The sequence below is a fragment of the Larimichthys crocea genome, chromosome XV (assembly GCF_000972845.2).
Source record: "Larimichthys crocea isolate SSNF chromosome XV, L_crocea_2.0, whole genome shotgun sequence".
In the NCBI taxonomy this organism is placed as follows: Eukaryota; Metazoa; Chordata; class Actinopteri; family Sciaenidae; genus Larimichthys; species Larimichthys crocea.
In genome coordinates, this window is record NC_040025.1 from 17737557 (window position 1) to 17752368 (window position 14812).

Here is a 14812-nt window from a genome sequence, read left to right on the forward strand (position 1 = left end):
TGAAGTATTATTTAATGACATCTGTGTCTAAGAAAAATAAATGTTGTTGTTCACATTGGAGTGCTTGACTTGTTTATGTTTATACGTCCCTGAAAAAAATAAATTATGAGAAAAAAGGCCTGTTTGAGTTTCACTTGATAATTAGTAGGACTTGTGTGTGGTGAGATTAAAACAAGTGAAACAAAGAGTGGCTTGTCCATGTTCAGCTCATTGCTTTCCAATGTGGGTCAAAGAGAGCGGGATGTTCATCACATGAACTCAGACTCAGTCTTTACAAACCTCAGTCTTTTCAAAATTAAAGAATTGAGGTCTGGCTGCAACGAATAAGGTCACACACATCGTATAGAAAACTGTATAATGTCTCTGGTAATGCTAAAACAATTAGTCTAACAGTCGATTAGCTAATGTACTGAAAAGTAATAGATGATTATAATTCTGTAAAGTGTTTGAGTCATTCACCATATAAAAATATGCATACATTTGTGGTCCCAGTGGCTTAAAAATGTGAAGATCTGCATGCATTTTATGTAACTGTATGACTGTATATTAGAGACTTAGAAGGTAAATGCTCCTCACTTCAGGCTCAGTATTGTCTGTGTTAAGAAAATTATTCAATAACCCTGTGGACGCTGTCAGACCTTTAAAGATAGATCACTAAATAGTAACTTGCAGCAAGGGAACGACTTACAGAATCTGTGGTTCAGTAAATGTTCAAAGGTTCTACAGCAGTCACTTCACTAAAGACTAGAGTGACAAAATACTGAAGCATAAAGAATAATAATATTTTTCACAAAGAGTTTGCATGTCACTTGCTAATAGAAATAGCTCCTTACTCTTGACTGTAAGTAGTACTTTTTTGACAAAACAATCCTAACTCAAGGACTACTTACCAGCTCTTTGTAGAGCTTTTAACTGTGTCACTCTCTTGAGGAAGTGCTATGGATTAAAGACATAAACTGAGCTTGAATATGAACTAATAAAGACCATGTGATAAGGTTAAAAGCTCCAGAAAAAGCCAGATCATTGTACCTTAAAGGTCCAGCGTGCCATTTTTATGTATGTGTTTTTTGACATAAATGGAATTCAATATTCATTAGTATGTTTTAATTAGTGTATAAACACATGAAAATAAGTTTGTGTTGTCTTAAAATGAGCCATTTGTGAGAGTGAGTCCTCTTCTATGCAGTCTGCCATATTGAACCATCATAAACATAAACTATTTTCTATTAATGTGAATTTACCAACCAGAGTTTTTCTTACAAGCTTGGACGGAGAGGGTGAGGTGTGGTATTCATTTCATCTGCCATTAAATCCTACACACTGGACCTTTAATGGACTTTGATCTTAGCATATATAATTGCACTTAACCCTCTTAAAGTTCACAGCTTTGTTGCTGGGTAATTAATCCCCGCCCTGCATACATTGCTGTAACACACTATAGTTTTCATTCTAGAAAAGTCTAGACTTGCATCTGTTAAAACAAGATTTCCAGTCAGACATGTTTTTATGTCAGGTAGATTTAAAAAGCATCGCAACCTCCCACATCAGTGCATTCATGTTCAACAACCGTACACAAGTCAAACAAAAGAACCGGCTCAGAGTGACCGCCCGGTGCACCCATTCACTCCGCCTGCCTCCTCAGTCTCCTCCTCCTCCTCCTCCTTCTGTGTCACCAGCGTTCACAGCAGCTGCAGGAGTCTCTGTCAGCCACATTTGCGTTTTGGAAAAGTGCCTCAAAATAGATTATTATAATTCTGTAAAGTGTTTGAGTCATTCACCATATAAAAATATGCATACATTTGTTGTGCCAGTGGCTTAAAAATGTGAAGATCTGCATGCATTTTATGTAACTGTATGACTGTATATTAGAGACTTAGAAGGTAAACGCTCCTCACTTCAGGCTCAGTATTGTCTGTGTTAAGAAAATTATTCAATAACCCTCAGGACGCTGTCAGACCTTTAAAGATAGATCACTAAATAGTAACTTGCAGCAAGGGAACAACTTACAGAATCTGTGGTTCAGTAAATGTTCAAAGGTTCAACAGCAGTCACTTCACTAAAGACTAGTGTGACAAAATACTGAAGCATAAAGAATAATAATATTTTTCACAAAGAGTTTGCATGTCACTTGCTAATAGAAATAGCTCCTTACTCTTGACTGTAAGTAGTACTTTTTTGACAAAACAATCCTAACTCAAGGACTACTTACCAGCTCTTTGTAGAGCTTTTAACTGTGTCACTCTCTTGAGGAAGTGCTATGGATTAAAGACATACACTGAGCTTGCATATGAACTAATAAAGACCATGTGATAAGGTTAAAAGCTCCAGAAAAAGCCAGATCATTGTACCTTAAAGGTCCAGCGTGCCATTTTTATGTATGTGTTTTTTGACATAAATGGAATTCAATATTCATTAGTATGTTTTAATTAGTGTATAAACACATGAAAATAAGTTTGTGTTGTCTTAAAATGAGCCATTTGTGAGAGTGAGTCCTCTTCTATGCAGTCTGCCATATTGAACCATCATAAACATAAACTATTTTCTATTAATGTGAATTTACCAACCAGAGTTTTTCTTACAAGCTTGGACGGAGAGGGTGAGGTGTGGTATTCATTTCATCTGCCATTAAATCCTACACACTGGACCTTTAATGGACTTTGATCTTAGCATATATAATTGCACTTAACCCTCTTAAAGTTCACAGCTTTGTTGCTGGGTAAATAATCCCCGCCCTGCATACATTGCTGTAACACACTATAGTTCTCATTGTAGTTTCTAGAAAAGTCTAGCATCTGTTAAAACAAGATTTCCAGTCAGACAAGTTTTTATGTCAGGTAGATTTAAAAAGCATCGCAACCTCCCACATTAGTGCATTCATGTTCACCAACCGTACAAGTCAAACAAAAGAACCGGCTCAGAGTGACCGCCCGGTGCACCCATTCACTCCGCCTGCCTCCTCAGTCTCCTCCTCCTCCTCCTTCTTCTGTGTCACCAGCGTTCACAGCAGCTGCAGAAGTCTCTGTCAGCCACATTTGCGTTTGGAAAAGTGCCTCAAAATGACAATGAAACTGGTTTACTGGGACATCCGCGGGGTGAGTGCAGCCGTCTTCTTTGTTGGTAGCGCTGTTAACGGTTAACGGCTGCCCGTGAACCTCCGCTCGAGCCCAGGTAACACGCAAACCGTGACACGGTCTTTAAAACACTCGTCTCATGCACTAAGTTACTGGCATGTGTATTTTTATTATCGTGTTTTATAATCGTTTAATAAACGGTGACAGAGCCTCGCTCGGTAAAATGTCGTGTAACTGTTAAATAACCGCCCGCACGTGCACGAAAGGTTCTATTCATTAACAAAAACTACAAACTGACGCTAACGCTAGCTCAGACGTTAGCCTGGCGTTTAATTAAAAACAGTAGCTGCGGTCACAGTGTGAGCTGCAAAGTTCATTAGGTGGGAAAATGTTTCAAATAAATGAAGTGGCGCTAACGCTATGTTGGCAGAAAACTGGTAGTTATAACGTAGAGAGCTGCTGAAGACAGTAAACTCCTCATGAGCACATACAAACATTTTTGTGATGTTATCTGCAGACATCCACTTGTAAACATTATAGCTCATGAACACCAGTGTGTTCAAAAACCTAAAATATAAATTTAGACAAATCTGTAAATACAAGTTCAAGCCAGATCCATGGCGGTTAAGGAACCCTTTAGTTAAGAACTAATACTTTTTTCTCAGCCAGACACAAGACATACTCAAGAATTGACTACATGCCTCACCCCAAATACTTTGGTAAACAACTAAATGCTTCATGAGGGGAGAGGCCATGTCATTTGCCTCCCATTTGAAGACGCCCAGGTGGCGCAGTGTTACGCAATTAGAAGATGAGATATGAACTTTGGAATCCGACCCAAAAGGCTAAAGCTGAGTTTATAATTCATCACATGAGACTCACGTATTATGATCATAGCGAAAGGTCAAGCAAGCTTTTAGCTGCCAGATTAAAACAAAATGAATCCTTTTCCACTATCAGGGGAATTCAAACATCATCTGAACCTGTCACCTATGACCCAGGTGAAATAAATAATACTTTTGCAGAATTTTATTCTCATCTCTATACGGCGGACCCTGCTCCTCACTTGCCAGCCCTTAAATTGTATCTGTCACAACTTAAATTACCATCACTGACTGACAATGATGCAGAATCCCTTGAAATATCATTTACTCTTTTAGAACTTAAAGAGGCATTGAGCTCGATGCAAAAAGGGAAATCGCCTGGCCTTGACGGGCTTCCTCCAGAGTTGTTTTTGAAACTGTGGGATATCGTTGGGCCACTACTTTTAAATTCTCTTAACTATGCTTTAGACACTGGTTCCTTCCATTGTCACCAAAATACATCCCTCATATCGGTCCTGCTTAAGAAAGATAAACCACCTTTGAGATGCGGTAGTTACAGGCCAATATCACTTATCACAACAGAACTAAAGCTTTTTGCCAAAGTGTTAGTCAGAAGATTGGAGCCGTGTGTAGGTAAATTAAGGCAAGGCTGCCCACTGTCCCCGCTCCTTTTTGCTTTGACACTTGAACCGCTAGCCCAGACGATTAGACTAGACTAGACTCACACATCTCACCCATCAATATACAAGGCACACAACATAAAATCTCGCTTTACATAGACGATATATTACTTTTTTTTACTAAAATTTCAGAGTCTTGATTGTATTGGACATTCAGAGGTGGTCTGATCTCAAGATGTCACTGCAAGGCAGAATAGCAATACTGAAAATGAATGTACTCGGCCGACTGAATTTCCTGTTCTCTATGATCCCTATGCCTCCACCACCTAACTACTTTAAAGAACTACAGTCCCTGACTACTAAATTCATATGGAATGATAAAAGAGCTTGTATTCGCCTACGCACATTACAGCGACCAAAACACTCTGGAGGTTTGGCAGTACCTGACTTTAAATTATACTACTGGTCCTTTCAAATAAAGCAGTTGACAATTTGGTGCATAGAGAATGTTGTCACACCCTGACGTCAGATAGAGGAAGAGATGGTAAAACCACATAGGATGAAAGACATCCTATTTTGTGGGTTGAAGCCTAGGTCTGTGTGTAGAAAGTTTGGGCCAATCATAGGCAACTCCTTGAAAATTTGGTCTGCTGTCCAGAAACATATGGGATGTAATGTAAAGCTCTGCGACCGCTCTCCTATTTGCCACAACTACAATTTATTACAGCATTCTGGTCTATATGACAGGTGGGCTTCTGGAGGAATTCACACCCTCCAAGATCGGGCTTAGTGTCCGTTATCTACAATGAACTGCTATCTAAAGGTGTTAAACCCTTGGGAGTGTTTAGTTCTTGGAACCGTGAACTTGAGGGTCAGGGCTATGATCTGGACTGGGACAATATTTGGACCAACATACCTATTTCATCAAGAAATCCAGCACATCAACTTATTCATTCACACAAATTTTATGCTAGACCATACAGGTGCTTTACAATAAAACTTACAGACAATCCCAACTGTACAAAATGTGATCAGAACATTGTTGGCACATACCTTCATATTTTTTGGGAATGTCCCTCTGTGTCTGGCCTCTGGTCCAAGGTGCATAGATGCCTTGAAAATGTTTTAGGATTACCCATTCCTATGCATCCCCCCCCTATTTCTATTCAATGATGACCCCGCTTTTAGTGGCAATACCAGATTGGCACAGAAGAAAGTTATATTTGCAGGATTGACTGCCGCTAAGAAGACTATAATACATTCATGGTTTTCCCCGGACATCCCATCAGCAAAGGAATGGCTAAATCATTTGAGACATTGTTGTTTTAGAAAGGTCATTGGCTGTCATACATAAAGCACAAGCATCTACTGTGCAGGCCTGGGATGTTCTTATTGGTTCTCTTTGTATATATGTATGTATATGAATATATGTGTGTATGTATACATCTTATATATCTATATTTTTTTATACATTTCCTTAGTGTTCAAATTGTTCAATTAAAAAAAAAAAGTTTGTCACAAAAAAACAACAACAACTAAAATATCATCAACCCTCCCATATCTGATTTTTTTAATTTTTTTTTAATATATAGATAGATGTTGAACAGCTTGCCCAGCCTGCCCGCCTGCTGCTGGAGTACACCAGCACCAGTTATGAGGACAAGTTTTACGTCTGTGGCGAAGGTAATTTACCTGTTCATCTAACAGACACCTGTAATTTAACCAACGAAACGTCCACACAACATGCCCACTTAATCAGCTTACCTACATTTTTCTCACCTTAGCTCCAAACTATGACAAGAGCTGTTGGTTTGATGAGAAACACAAACTTGGAATGGACTTTCCGAATGTAAGTGAGTTTAACTTTATGAAAGAGTTGTGAATATAGAAGTATAAAAGCAGGTGAGTTTAAAACATGGACTAATAACAGTAACGTCTCACCACAGCTGCCTTATTTGGAGGATGGAGACAGGAAGATCGTGCAGAGCAATGCTATCATGAGATACATTGCTCGTAAGCACAACATGTGTAAGTATTTGATGTTTATTCCACATAGAATATTCATTTAATCTAAACATCAGTGGTTATGTTATGTCCTTGAGTCTCCCAATAAATCTGATTTGTTCACAGGCGGAGAGACAGAGGATGAGAAAGTCCGTGTTGACATCATGGAGAACCAGGCGATGGACTTCAGAAATGGCTTTGTGAGGCTGTGCTACACTGACTTTGTGAGTACTACGTTTAGAGTTTTAATAACACTGAATTTGTTTTACTCCCTTGCATCTGCACTAATGCCAACATCACCTCTCCGACATCAGGACAAGATGAAACCAGGGTACCTCGAGGCGTTGACTGGCACACTGAAGCAGTTCTCAGGTTTCTTGGGGGACAGAAAGTGGTTTGCTGGTGACAAGGTACATCAACCCGTAAACATGGAAGGCATTACTCAGATTTTTCACTGGCCACATGGGGTCAGAACACCACAACAAGCTGAAAATCACATATGCATTGACATATCATAGCCATATGAAGGTGATATGGTGATCATGGTAGTTGTTTACACATCCAGGACACACAAAGCAACATTAGCGTTCACATTTGGAGGTCCTTTTAGGAAAGGCTGTGAGATGCTTCCTGATGCTGGACAGGTAGCGTACAGTAGTTTTATTGGAGACTTTTTAGCTAACAACAGCTGACTCGTTTAAAGACCAAAACAATGAACTTAAACAGGTTGTAAAGCTTCATAGGGTCTCTGTGGGTTTATCACTATTAGCAATAAGGTTGTCACGATTTTGATACAATAACTAGTACCAGAGAATAGTACTCCTAATAATGATGATGATGATAATAATAATAATAATAATAATAATAATAATAATAATAATAATAATAATAATAATAATAATAATAATAATATATTTTATCTGCTAATAAAGCCCTCGATGCAATAATAATACTAAAATAATCTTTATACTAACAAGAAAAAGTCCTAGCGCACAAAAGTATTTTTTTCCTTGTTTTAATTAACAACTTGTACACAGTGCTGGTATGGAAAACACGGCCGCAGGGATGTCCCCAAAAAACACAGCGACCTGCTGCTGAGTTGAGCTGGATCCAACTTTACAAAAACTAGCCCGACGTCACGCTGCGGTCGCCAATCAGAGGTCAGACCGACAAGCCTCCACAGTCAGCCTAAAAACTGAGGCTGTCCAGGTGCATTAATGAATTAAACTCTGATGCTCTACCTGTGTTCTGGCTTTGTTTATACATGTACATCACCTCCAGCTGAACCAACATCAAAATTGATCTCTGGCCCCCACCAGCATCGGAAAACTTAGGGTTTATGATTGATGAACCAACTAACTTTTCCAATCATGTTACCTCAGTTGCCCGGTCATGCTGCTTTGCACTTTAAAACATCAGAAACATCAGACCATACTTAACGCAACACGGCACTCAACTCCTGACACAGGCTGTGGTCATTTCAAGACTAGACTACTGTAATGCCCTCCTGAAGGGCCTCCCAGCCTCCACAGTGAAACCTGTTCAGATGATCCAGAATGTGGCGGCATGCCTGGTCTACAACCAACCCAGAAGGTCTGTCACCCCGCTGCTCATCGAGCTCCCACTGGCTACCTGTTGCAGCCCCATTAAATTCAAAGCGCTAATGCAACTACCTACCTAAATGCCCTTGTACAGACATGTTACCTCACGACCGCTGCGCTCCTTCAATGAGCGACGCTAGCTCTGCCACCTGTTCGCTCAAGGCAATCCAAACTTTTTCGTTTGTTGTTCCCTTGGTGGACGCACTACCAGTTCCTACCAGAGCAGGGGCGTCCTTCTCTACCTTTTTAAAAATCTCCTGAAGACCCAGCAACACTGTTGCTTTACCTGGTTGTGCTTGTAAAAGGAACTTGTTTATTTCACTCTTCAACTACTAGATAACGTCTCTCTCTTTAAAGTGTGCAGCTAAGCTGTGTAATTGTCAGTGAACATATCAGACGAAGACGGCAATCAATCGCACATAATCTGTTTTTTAATAACTTTGGTCCTTTAGATACTATCAATTGTATAATTAAAGATCAATTTAATACATGGCATCAACACTTTTGAGAGCCCCTCTCACATTACGTGCAAGTTCAAACGTTTGATATAACTTTTTCTGTACAACAGATCACTTTTGTGGACTTCATTATGTACGAGCTGTTGGATCAGCACAGGATGTTTCATCCTACATGTCTGGATGACTTCAAGAACCTCAAAGATCTTTTGGACCGATTTGAGGTGAGAACACTCACACTGTGTTCAGATACAAACAACCACATCCTACATGTAACACTGAAAGTGGCAGTCAGGAAATACCAATGTCTTTGTGTGGTCTTGCCTTGTTAATAGTTAATACTTCATCTCATGATAGGCTCTGGAGAAGATTTCTGCCTACATGAAGTCAGACAGATTCATGAAGACTCCTGTAAACAACAAGATGGCCAAGTGGGGGAAACAAGAAAGAGTAAAGTAACGCATTTACCTGCTATTGAAATAATGAAAACAGAGTTCACAGTAGTGTACAGCTGGCTTAACACAAATTTTTTTATTTTGTCTTTATATAACCTGCTGGTCGTCTAGGTTTCATGCCTTATAATCATGCTACACTCAAGTATTTACAAGCCAATTCAACAGTTTTAGTCAGTTGTGTAAAAATAAATCCAAGTTTGTACTGACATTATGAACATGTGTGAACTTTATTAACTTAATTTCTTTGTTACATCTGAAACAGATTTCTTTTGGCAGATTAAAGAAAAATCTTGCACTTTCAGTTTGAGACTCAATCATTTTTTCCACAAATACATGATATACAGGAATCAGTTAAGATAATATATCTAGGGCTACAGGTTAATGCAGTAGAAGATTCAACATAGAGTAGTTAATTTTTTAATCACAGCGCGGAAACTATACACAATATATTTGAAATAACTGCAGGCATGTTGGCAGAAAAATAAAATCTAAAATACATTTCAGAGTAACTTATTTCTGCTGGTGATAAATTATGCAACTCAGAAGCTTCATTCACTTTGCCTTAAAAAAAATGCTGAGAGCAGACATCCACACAAGAATTAAAGAATTAGTGAGAACAATAACCACGGTGAAAATTCAGGAGACAGAGTGAAGGAGCAGCGATGCAGGATGTCAGTAGCGGCCGTTGTACATGCCTGATGGCTCACTGGCGAGCTGTAGGGAACAGGATAAACGTTACTGTGTGCTGCAGATGGGTGTGTCGGTGTGTGTTTCACGTGACATGTTACTTACTGCAATGGAGGATTTAATGCCTTGCAACTGGAAGAAGACCCTTCCGCCTTCCTCTGGACACACAGTTCTTATCTCATTCTTGGACATCCCCAGAAGCAGTCTACCAGTCAGCACCGAGGCTGTTCACAGTGCTGCACATGAAAAGACATGAAACACGTCTGACACTTCATCCCACGATACAAGTCTTATTAATGATTAATACATTTATAGTTCCCTGTTACTCCTGTGCATTATCTCACTCACATTCTGGAGAAACTTTGTACTCCAGCCAGGCTCTGACCTCTGCAGGTGAGGAGTTATGGTCCAGCATCACTGGACCCTGAGTGTCCATCTGAAAGGGAGAACAAAAGAATCAATGTCTTGAAATAGACTTTGTCACAGCAGCTCTATTCTACACAAGCAGATAAGATATACTTGTAAATAACAAAATATATAGAAAAAAATTATGCCATGCTGGTGTTAAAGAGTCTGATGGCTGACTCCATAGAGTCTAGGGGGCAGTCCAGGACAGAGCTGGCCCTCCTGACCAGTTTTTTTTAGTCTTTTCCTGTCCCACCATTTTATTCAGCAGAGCTACGTCTCCCTTCACTCACTGATTGATCGTCCATGGGCCTGTCGTCCGTCATCGGTTCCAAACACTCTGAGGAACATTGCCTTCCTCATTGCGGCTGTGCGACAAACCACCATTGTTTGGCTTTCTGAACCACCTGTAAAAAGGCCAAAGAACGGAGTGTCTCAAGCACACTGAACATTAATACTGACAGTGATGACACGCTATCATTGTGAATGTGGTAAATATAAAGGTTGTCTGAGTAATGTAGTGTAGATTTAAATAGATCATTAAGATGGACGACAGCCAGACTTGGTTGCTCTGGGCAGTTATACGACTAGATATTTGTACCCAAATTTTCTCTCTGTCATGAACTGTAGTGCTCTTATCATCTGGAAAATACCAGATAAATTTAAAAAAAAAAAATCCTAAACAAGAAAGTATGAATTTAATTAACACCATGTGATTAGTTCTAATAGATAATTATTTGTTATTTGATAAAGGCTTCCAGAAAGTGTTACTACCTGTAGTCTATTTTAATTTGTCTAGAGCTGAACAGCCTCCTCTGCATTTTTGGTAATTTGTTCATTGAAGTTTATGCTGCTAAAGCAACACGCAAACATTTTTAAACAAAAGTCAAGTGGCTTTACGGACAACTGTTTAGTAACTGTTATAAAAATTAGGATTTATACTGGGGTTTAGATGTTGATCATATAATGTGTGTTTCCTGTTTTTTGCATGTCTCATGCACTTCCCTTATTTGGACTGTTTTGCTGAGGTGGCAGGGAGAGATATCAGCTAGTCAAGGACGTGAGAAACAGGCCTGAGAAGTGTCTATTTTAATACATAAGTTCATTGTTTAGCAGACTCATCAGTGAGAGAGGAGTCTGAGACAGCCCATTTAAAAAATGTATAAGAACCAACGAATAGGCTCTTCAGGGACCTCTTCTCTGTAACTCTTCTGTGTGTTGCACTGTAACGCTCCTTCTTGTACAAAGAATTATAATTCAACTTAAACTTTGAAACTTTAATCCAGTCCTCCTTATTCAAGGGTCCTTCCTTAAAATTCTCGTAACGTAACTACGGCAGATTGTGTTAGTGGAGTGTCAGAAAACAAACACCGGTGCCAGTAACTTTCACACCTGTTGACCTGGTGTGAAAATATCTCACATCATCATGTACTGAAAAATATATCTAATTGCACAGCTGTGTTGGATAAATACAAAGATAAACACTAGATAAAGTTTGTATTTCTGGTATGCTGGTTATTGCAGCGTGTTCATCATCTCACTGAACTACATCGCCCTTCATAACGCTCAGTCTCTGGTTGTTCTTGGCCATGAAGTTGTACAGACCCGCATGTAGAGGGTGGCTCAGTGGGACTGAAACAGACAGACACACATTTGTGACTTCGATATGCCAGTATGAAGCCCAGTGAGTACTGACCTGAAACATGTTTGCAACAAAGTGAACATTAAAGCCGGATTTACTGCGGTGTAATAACACTTACTGTGCTGGCAATTGGTGGTGGTGAACCCCATGGACCGTTGGTCATAGGCTGTAAAAGACATAAAAATGCAGCATGATGAAACTAACACTTGTAATAATGGTTTCGCTTGTTAGTTGTCTCATGTTGCTTTGAAAACTTGCACATTAAAAGGTACTGATTGCCAGATGGTGGCATGATCATGATTGTAATAGCACTTAAAAATAGGTAGGGCTGATTAATTTAATCCCGCAGAGGTCAACATACTCTCACTAAAGCTAATGGATAATGGTTACTGAGGTGCTGAAAACAACAACATAGTTCACTCGCAATGTAATCTACCATATGGTAAAAAATAATTACAACATCGGATGTTTAAACCTGCTGTAAAGTACAATATTATGGCTTACCTTTTACGCTCAATCCGCCGTTGCTAATTCGTTTACCATTTGTTTAGACTTACATTGCGAGTGAACTATTGTTGTTGTTCAACACCTCAGTTCAGTAACATTATCCCTTAGCTTTAGTGTGATTATGTTGACACTCTGTGGGATTGGGAATTCAATAATCAGCCCATACCTATTTAAGTGCTCATGACAATCATGATCACTCTTGCACCCATCTGGCAATCAGTACTTATGTGCCAAGTTTTCAAGCAACATGAGACAACCTAACAAGCGAAACCATATTACAAGTGTTTTTCAGTTCATCATGCTGCATTTTTTTTATGTCTTTTACAGGCCTATGACCAACGGTCCATGGGGTTCACCAACCAATGCCAGAACAGTAAGCTGTTATTACCCGCAGAGTAAATTACGGCTTCATGTTAACTCTCTGTTGCCAAACATGTTTCAGCCGTCAGTATCATGGGTCATACTGGCATATCGAAGTCACAAATTGTGTGTTGCATGCTGTTTAAGTCCCATGAGCCACCCCTCTACATGCGGGTCATTGTACAACCTCAGGCCAAGAACAACCAAGAGCGCTGGCGTTATGACGGGCGATTTTTAGTTCAGGTGAGATAGGATTGATGGACCACGCTGCAATAACCAGGCATACCCAGAAATACAAACTTATATCTATGCATATTTGGTCTTCTTCCAAACAGCTGCTGACCAATTATGATAGATTTTTCAGTACATGATGTGATTGTGAGATTATTTTCACACCCGGCAACAGGCGCTGAAAGTTAATGGCCACCGGTGTTTGTTTTCTGACACTCCACTAACACAACGCGTAGTTACTGTTACGAGAATTCGTAAGGAATGACACCCTTGAAAGGAGGGATGATTAAAAGTTTCAAAAGTTTAAGTTGAATTTATTATCTTGTACAAGAAGGGAGCGTTACAATGCAACACACCAGAAGAGTTACAGAGAAAAGGCTCACTGAAGAGCCTATTCAGCTAGTTATTATACCTTTTTTAAATGGGCCTTGTCTCGACTCCTTCCTCACTGATGGAAGTCTGCTAAACAATGAAACATTAGTATTAAAATGACACTTCTAGCCTTTCCACGTCCTTGACTACTGATCTCTCCCTGCCTCCTCGCAAAGCACGTCAAATACGGGAAGTGCATGCGACATGCAAAAAACAGGGGAAAACAAAATTATATGATCAAAACATCTAAAACCACCAGTATAAATCCTATTTTTTATACAGTTACTACACCGTGTCCGTAAAGCCACTTGACTTTTGTTTAAAAACCGTTTGCCTTGTTCTTTAGCCAGCATAACTTCAATGAAAAAATTACCAAAACTGCAGAGGAGGCTTTTCAGCTAACAAATTAAATAGAACATGTAGTAACATTGTCTGGAAATCCTTTATCAAATAACAAAGTAATCTCTCATTCGAACTAATCACCTTGCGTTAATAACTTATTACTTTTCTTGTTTGGATTTTCTTTTTTTTCTTATTCTGGTCTGTTTTTACCCGATGCTAAGAGACTACAGTTCATTGACAGCGAGAAAAATTGGGGTACCCCTATCTAGTCGCTAATGCACCCGAAGCACCACACCAAGTCGCTGTCGTCCCTCTTATGCAAGTGTTTAAATTTCACACTACACTACTCAGCCTTTCCCCCTTTATATTTACCCACCTTCACACTGATCGCTGTCCCCTGTCGGTTATTCATTTCAGGTGTTGCGCCACTCAGCTTTTGGCCTTTTTACCGTTGGTTCAGAAAGCCAACCCATGGTGGTTTGTTCGCACCAGCCGCAAGAGGCGGCATTTCCTCGGTGTTCTGGAAACGATGACGGCCCGACGGCCCATATGGTGTTTTACATGATCCATTCAGTTAGTGTTAAGGGTGGACGTAGCCGCTGGCGCGCATAGAAATCGGGCGCACTGGACAGCGAGACAGACCGCATTAAAAAAACTGGCTCCGGACGGGCGCTGCTCTTGTCCGCTGTACTGCCCCCTAGCTTATGGAGTCAGCCGTCCGCCTCTTAACAACCCGCCTCGCCTCATTCTGTCTATATATATTTGTTATTCCCCCAAGTAATCTCATCTTGATTGTGTGTTATATGAGTGCTGCACGTCCTAGATTGTCAAGACTTCTTGATTTTCCTTGTTTTCCCGTGTACCGGATGAGACCAGTCAGGAGTTTCCAAGTTCTGAATGCCCTGGAGCACCAGATCTCCTGAGCGGTCAGAGCTGGCATGGAACCGTCAAGTTCAGGTGTTTTGCCTGGCTGTGAGTGTGATAGTGCACAGCGTAGATGGGAACTATAAAAGTAATTATCATCATTAATCCGATTGTATCGTGGGGATTGAGTGTCGACGGTGTGTCCCTGTCTTGTTCCTGTGCGAGCGATAGTGCGCGCCTCGGGGTGCGGTGCTGCCTGGTGCCTGCCTTCTGGGGCGTCCCCTGCCTGAGCTAAGAACCCGTGTGTCAGCGGAGCGGCTTGAACGCGGCTCGTTCACCGCTGCATGTGCACGATCCTTACATCTCCATTGC

General features: G+C 40.3%; 2 protein-coding genes across 5 annotated transcripts in view; one reads left to right on the forward strand and one right to left on the reverse strand.

The window, feature by feature from the left end:
• The first annotated feature begins 1594 nt into the window (after positions 1–1594).
• LOC113747773 (glutathione S-transferase Mu 3-like) overlaps positions 1595–14812 on the forward strand; it is a 14982-nt gene continuing 1764 nt past the window's right edge. The window contains exons 1-9 of one of the 4 annotated variants that reach the window (XM_027288902.1): positions 1595–1711; positions 3031–3092; positions 6123–6198; positions 6300–6364; positions 6462–6543; positions 6646–6743; positions 6834–6929; positions 8689–8799; positions 8933–9049. In XM_027288902.1, the coding sequence (XP_027144703.1) occupies positions 3057–3092; positions 6123–6198; positions 6300–6364; positions 6462–6543; positions 6646–6743; positions 6834–6929; positions 8689–8799; positions 8933–9034 (666 nt within the window). In that variant the 5' untranslated portion in view covers positions 1595–1711; positions 3031–3056 and the 3' untranslated portion in view covers positions 9035–9049. Of the gene's footprint in view, positions 1712–2918; positions 3093–6122; positions 6199–6299; positions 6365–6461; positions 6544–6645; positions 6744–6833; positions 7023–7783; positions 7827–8688; positions 8800–8932; positions 9050–14812 lie in introns of those variants that run through there. The other 3 variants (XM_027288900.1, XM_027288901.1, XM_027288903.1) reach the window with 3 other exon arrangements.
• Positions 9467–14812, reverse strand: part of eps8l3b (EPS8 signaling adaptor L3b) — a 16161-nt gene continuing 10815 nt past the window's right edge. Inside the window, exon 20 of the mRNA XM_027288899.1 lies at positions 9467–9744. Coding sequence (XP_027144700.1) covers positions 9703–9744 — 42 coding nt within the window. The 3' untranslated portion in view covers positions 9467–9702. The remainder of the gene's footprint in view (positions 9745–14812) is intronic.